Source organism: Triticum dicoccoides, chromosome 3B, assembly GCF_002162155.2.
Source record: "Triticum dicoccoides isolate Atlit2015 ecotype Zavitan chromosome 3B, WEW_v2.0, whole genome shotgun sequence".
In the NCBI taxonomy this organism is placed as follows: Eukaryota; Viridiplantae; Streptophyta; class Magnoliopsida; order Poales; family Poaceae; genus Triticum; species Triticum dicoccoides.
In genome coordinates this window covers 242,011,610-242,018,076 of record NC_041385.1, presented here as the reverse complement: position 1 = coordinate 242,018,076, position 6,467 = coordinate 242,011,610, and the positions used below count along the sequence as shown (strand labels likewise).

The window sequence follows — 6,467 nt, the reverse complement described above, 5'->3', positions numbered from 1 at the left end:
GGGGCTGTTGGGGGCGTTGCTGGAGATGCCCTAAGCAATGCGTAAATGATACGTAGGTCAATACTACTATGTAGAGTCCGCAACGACTCTGCATGAGTAGGTTCTGGCAAGGCAACAAGCAGCATGGAAAGCTATTATCGCAGGGCGCACAACACTGGAGAAGGGGCTCATTAAACGTGTTGGTAGCGGCCAGACTATCCCCATATGGAACGACCGCTGGATACCTACCACACAGTCGCTCAAGCCCATGGGAAGACAGGGGACTGATCAGCTTGAGATGGTCTCCCAACTCATCAATAACTAGTAAGATGCCCGTGCAATGCACGGAACATCAAGATTGAGGATGGATGGCGCCGGCAGCGGCCATCACACCAGATTGTTCCATGGCCTTCTGGATATGGTGGGGAAGAGATAAGGCTGATTGTGAGAGACAAGGAGTTGTTTGTAAATATGGAAACAAGTGCGGGCATCTTTTTGCAAAACTACAGCAGTTTGCTTTGTGTGCGTCAGATCTAGATCCAACGACTACTGGTGAAAGATGGCAGGCACACCATCATCACCAACTCAGAATTTTATAGGAGTAGAGATCATACCGGAACATGGGACATTGAGTTGGTATGAAGGAATTTTTTTGCACCCGATGCTGAGGCCATACTGAATATACCAATTCGGGCAGGTGGTGGTGACGACTTTCTGGCTTGGGCTCTAGAAAGGTCGGGCGAGTACTCCGTGAAATCAGCTTATCGCGCTCTTGTGACCCGAAACGAGCATCCTGCTCTAGGGGAAGGGACGGTAGCAGGAACTTCATTGACAGGAAAACAGGTATGGAACGCCTTATGGAAGCTCAAGGTCACTACGAGAGTTCGGGTTTTTTGGTGGCGAGTGTTGCGAGGGGTTCTTCCTGACTACGGCACAATGCGCTACAGACATATAAGAACATCATCCTTGTGTGACCTATGTAAGACCGCCGAGGAAGATTTGATGCATGCTCTCGTCCACTGTTCTCATGCCAAAAGCTTTTGGAATGCTTCGAAGGAAATCTTGGGCCTGAAGCATCCACGTCTACACCCAAGAGACATGGACAAGGGATCTTATGGTGGACAGTTCATTCACCGAACCAGATAGATGCAAGATGATCACTATTATGCATGCAATCTGGAATTCACGTAATTGCTGGACCCATGATGAGGATGGGTACGACCCGGTGCAAGCAATTAAACGGGCGAGAGATGATCTAGCCTTGCTAGAAGTACCAAATACTCATCGTGTTGGTCAATGGGGCAGTGTTGGCGCCCGCCGGATCCTGGTTGGGTAAAGATCAACATAGACGGAGCTATCGATACTCAGGCACAAGTGGGAGGAGCGGGAGGCGTTGTACGCTCTCACCTCTCATTCATGGGTGCGTGGTGCAAACCTTTACCTGGTGTTACAGATCCACTTATCGCTGAAGTGCAAGCATTGCAAGAGGGAGTTGTTTTTGCTCAGCTCAGAGGTTTCTCGCATGTTGTCATGAAGGTTGATTGCTTAGAGGTCGTAAACCTCTGGCTATCGTGTCACAATGGAAGGTCATTGCTGGCGCCTATCTTCGATGAAATTAGGGACAAAACTTTAAATTTCGCTTCCTTTTCGGTTCAGCACACTCCCAGGGTCTGTAACGACTCTGTGGATCTTTGTGCTAAACGTGCTACTCCCTCCTTTCCTAAATATAAGTCTTTAAAAAGATTTCACTATGGAGCACATACGGAGCAAAATAAGTGAATCTACCCACAAAATGCATCTATATACATCCGTATGTTGTTCATAGTGAAATACCTACAAAAACTTATATTTAGGAATAGAGGAAGTACTTCTTTAGCAGTGTCAGATTGTTGGATGGACTCTTGTCCCTCCTTCCTTGTTACCAGCTTCATTGCTGATTGTAACCGAATTCCTCTGATGCAATAAAGATCCCATATTTCCCGTCCAAAAAGAAAGAGGCAACGAGCAGCTTCACCTACTCATGTGAGCAGTTAATACAACCTGGTACTCCATTTTAGCATCAGTCTGAGGTTATCTCCTACAGCTCAACCTCCTTTTTTTTACTAATAAGGTTGTTGAGTTGTAACATAGACAAGAACCACACGAGGCAACAACGATAAGAGAAGATGCTACTTTGAGACAAGCTTGCTGATGGTGCTTTTCTATAATCCGAGCCTTCATGTTAATCTGTTATACACACACTTTGCTGATGCATCGATCTCAAAGAAAGGCAGCATCCGAGCATTCCGATCACGACACATGTCTGCTTGGCGTCCCGGCTCGGACAAAAGAATCATGTAATGCTATCGCTGTGCAAGCGAACGAAACGAAAGGAACTACGTATGATCATCATCGTCATCATCTATCACCTCAGTCTAACGGCCAGGAGAGCCCCGAGCACGAGCAGCTTCACCGGCAGCAGGAACAGCGCCAGCAGCCGGGCGTGCTGCTGGGCCTGCCTCGCCGCCTCCTTCCCTCCCCGCGCCACCGCGTCCGCGAGCTCGCCGTACCTGCCCCACCCGCCAATGCCGGTGGCCAGCACGCCGTGCACGGCCAGCGGCCACCACAGGAGGAGCTGCCACCGCTCCCGCTCCGCCTCCCGGAGGCGCCGCACCTCCTTGCGCACCACGCCGCGGACCGACCGCAGGTACGAGTTCACGTCGTGGTCGCGGTACACCGTGCCCTTGGGGCCGTAGGCGCCGCCGTCCTTGAGGATCTCCAACGGGTGCGGGGAGTTGAAGAACGCCGACACGGCCGATTGGAGCAGTTTCAGGGAGATGCCTGCTGAATCGCCCAGGTAGTAGATGCCACTGTCCTGTGGGAGAAGGTGGTGGTGCGGGGAGAGCCTCTTGTCCGGCTGCAAGATGAGGACTTCCCCCATTGGGGCATACAAGAGTTTCTGCAGTGAATTACAGAGAAGGGATTACACCATCATTATTGGTTAAGACTTAAGAGTGTGCGATTGGTGGACATGCATTGATCCTATGTATATGTCCAATGCTTATTCAGAAGAACTGGCATCAACCAATTACTACTATTTTTACAAGATGCATGTTTTAGTCCTATATAATATAGTTACAGTGAGAAAATCAACAAAGAAGATATGGTAGATAAATCCAACCCATGAATGTGCTTATCTATTGTTTTCCATGTCAGAAATCAAACCTACCCTCATAAGTCGTTGCAACAACAAAATGGCTATCATGGACCTCGATTATCTATAAATGAAATATCTGTCGCATAGGTTAAAAAAAACTAATTTACCATTTGTGTTACAAAATAAAGAGGTCACCAGACACGAGCATACCTGGTTTGTAAGGCATGGGTGACTGCGGAAATTTCCATTGGCGAGCTTCAGAATGTTGGCGACATGGTCAGGATAATTGCACGAAAATACTCGAGGAACAATATCCCGATGCATTGTGATTGATTGCACATGACTCTTCGGTAGCCCGAGTTTACGGAGTAAGTGGTCACCGCCACACATGATGCATGGGGCACCGAATGTTATAACAGGCAACAATGATGCAGCAGGTGCCTCTCCTCTCATCAGTAGCATTAGATTCACAAGCAAAGCCAAACTCCCACCAAGAGAATGGCCAGTGAATCGCAATTCTGCGGATTTACCATAATTTCTCAAGTGTGATCTGACATACGGCAGCATTTGGTGATACATCCCTTTGGCAGCTTCATATATTCCCCTGTGAACAAGTACGTCGAGTCCCTGGAGCGCATAAGAAATGCACAGAGATTACAAAAATGTGACAGCTGTTCCTTTCAACATCGAGAACAAATGCAAACGTTTTTTACGCATCACTGAATTTGCTTGATGTGTCCATGATGCGTAACTAAATGAAGCTACATAATAAGTTAAAATGATTGAATACCAGCATACCTCAAACTTGACTGGTTCAAATAGTAGGTTGGCCTGCCAAGAAGCGATCGTCTCCGAGCCCTGCCAATAAGATAAGCAAGTCATGATCGAGCAAAATAATGGCAGGGTCAACTAACATGCTAAAGACACACACGGAGACATGAGATATCAGGGAGGAGTTCTACCTGAACTACGAAGTATCTTGTGCTACCTTGATCATCATCGCAAATAAACCATTCAGAGGGACAAGATCTTGAAGAATTCAGATCATCTGCAACAGCTTGTCTTGTTTCTTCCTTGGCAGCAACCATGGAAGTTACTGAATTTGTTGTGGCCACAAATGAGGCTTCGTCCAAGGTTAAACCTTCACCGTTCTCACCACTCACAATGGCCATGATGGTTGTTGGATCATTCTTACCATTAGTCCTGGAACCAAAAGGATTGATGCCCATGGCCCGGGAATGCAAATATGAGGCAGCAGATGACATGACTTGGTAAGCACCAAAAGGGTTTATCGCCGGGCCGTTTCCTCCTTCCTCCTTGCTCCCCAACGCAGCATTCTTGACAAATCGAGGTGTTTTATCTGGAGATTCACCTTTCTCAGTGCTCTGCTCCTGCTTCCTATCAGGATTAGCTCTGTCCTTCTCTTGCACTGATGTTGTCACAAACTGTAAACTGTACCGGCGGAGACATTTTGGCTGATTTGGTCGAGGAGGAACCAAAAATGCAGTGTTAGGAAAACTTGAATCGGGCACCCAAATTTTCTACCAGAATGTATTCAAATTAGATAAAAGAACAATGAGGTAACTGGTGTAACTAATACTACATCATGAGCACGTCCAAAAGCAGCGTAAGCCAAGTGACGATTGATGGAAACGGAGGAAGAGATGGAACAGAGTTTGCAGAAAGGTAGTAAAACAAGTACTTCACCATCACCCGGAGAGAGGTACAGTGAAGGCCAAAATAGACTGAATCTAGCTTTGCATTCCTAAAAATACCACTGCCTGCTGTACCGAAATGAGGTATAATGTTCACGTAGAGGAAACTCATCAGGGTTGACCGGCCGTGATTGTTAAACAGGGAACGTGCATGTATGTAACTGGCACTGCTGCTGCAAGCAATGATCGTACCTGAATTTTGGGGATCATGTAGGCGATGTTGCAGAGGTAGGACATCCTGGAGTACTCCTTGGCGTCCTGGATGGACACCTTCCGAAGGAGCCTCGAGAAGGACGCGCGGTCGAACACCTCGCCGTCGCCCTCGTCCGCCCCGACGGCGCAGCCTTCCTCCTCCTCGTCCCCGCCGCCGCACGACGCGCATCTCTCGGCCCCGGGCACGTCCGGTGCCTCGTCTTCCTGCCCTCCGCGTCCCCCGCCACCGCCGGCCGCCTCGGCGTCCGCCTGATCCGCCCACCTCGGTTGCACCCGCAGCATCTGCAACACCCAGTTGCCCTGCCTCCGCTCCTCCGCGTCGGGCCTCGTCCCCGCCTCCTCGCCGCGGACCTCTCCGCTCGCGCCGGCGCCCGGCCTCTCGCCGCGCGGCCACAGGCGCGGCAAGGCGGCGCGCGTCTGCTGATTGCCCTGCCTCCGCTCCTCCGCGTCGGGCCTCGTCCCCGCCTCATCGCCGCGAACCTCTCCGCTCGCGCCGGCGCCCCGCCTCTCGCCGCGCGGCCACAGGCGCGGCATGGCGGCGCGCGTCTGCTGCTGCTGCCGCTGCGCTGGCGGCGGCGCCAGCGGGGGCTGCGGCGGCGCGGCGGGCCGGACGCCGCCCAGAAACCTCAGCGCGTCCATGGCGTGCCGCGCTCCCAAGTCCAAACCTCTTGTTCTCTCCTCGATCTCCGAGGCGCGCGGCGGCTGAGCCTTGTGACGCGGGTCCGTATCGCGGCGCGCACGAGTTAGTCGTTAGGAATAGCGTGGCTGGCGCAGGAGAGGCGGCACCGAACGAGAGAGAGAGATGGAGGCATGGGCGGAGTAGAGGCCCTATATATGTGGAGCGCGGTGGGGAGGGGGTCGTGGAGCCATGGAGGTCGGAGGAGAAGAGAGGATTGTTTGTGGGGAAGGGAGACAGAGAGAGAGAGAGATGGGATGGGAGGGAAGGAAAAATCTCTCTGCTTGCGTGCTCGCGCTCGGCGATCTCTTGGCAGCTTGCGCTGGTGTTGTTTTCGTTTGAATTTGTAGGCGTTTCTCCCACTGTTTCCACATCCATCTACCGTGGATGCACGCACGCGTTGGTCCGCTGGATTTTTGGATGTTTGATGAATCTCCCGATGAATAGTTGTACGTACAATTTTCCGTTGTCTATTTTGACTAGGCAAAGGATTTCCTTTTCCCAACATCTGATATGGATATTTTGAAGGTGAAACAAAAAGTTGGAGTGAAAGTATATAAACACCACCGACGGTGGACGTCTCCGGCCTAACCAGGCAAGAATACGAAAAAGCAAACGAATATTGCTGTGTAATTTGAACTAAAACCACGACACTAACTTTGGATCAAGGAAATTAGTTACTGCCTTGATTTAACCTAAGCACACCGGAGTAATAACATTGCAAGGTAATGATGACACTAGTTTTTTT

The 6,467-nt window shown here is 50.5% G+C and overlaps 1 protein-coding gene across 1 annotated transcript; it reads right to left on the bottom strand.

Annotated features, from left to right (window-relative positions):
* Window positions 1-2,009: 2,009 nt before the first annotated feature.
* Window positions 2,010-5,954, bottom strand: LOC119275716 (phospholipase A1 PLIP2, chloroplastic-like). Its single transcript, XM_037556617.1, has 5 exons — window positions 5,023-5,954; window positions 4,078-4,590; window positions 3,914-3,973; window positions 3,326-3,742; window positions 2,010-2,917 (listed from the first exon to the last, which is right to left on the bottom strand). The coding sequence occupies exons 1-5, from the start codon at window positions 5,680-5,682 to the stop codon at window positions 2,384-2,386; spliced, it is 2,184 nt and encodes a 727-aa protein (XP_037412514.1). The 5' UTR covers window positions 5,683-5,954; the 3' UTR covers window positions 2,010-2,383.
* Window positions 5,955-6,467: the final 513 nt, after the last annotated feature.

Bases quoted from the DNA above. Each gene is read 5' to 3' on its own strand.
- LOC119275716 (XM_037556617.1), bottom strand. From the start codon at position 5,682: ATGGACGCGCTGAGGTTTCTGGGCGGCGTCCGGCCCGCCGCGCCGCCG. The intron at 3,974-4,077 runs GTAGAACTCCTC...TCTTATTGGCAG, and splicing joins CAAGATACTTCGTAGTTCAG to GGCTCGGAGACGATCGCTTC. The intron at 3,743-3,913 runs GTATGCTGGTAT...TATGCGCTCCAG, and splicing joins TTGAACCAGTCAAGTTTGAG to GGACTCGACGTACTTGTTCA.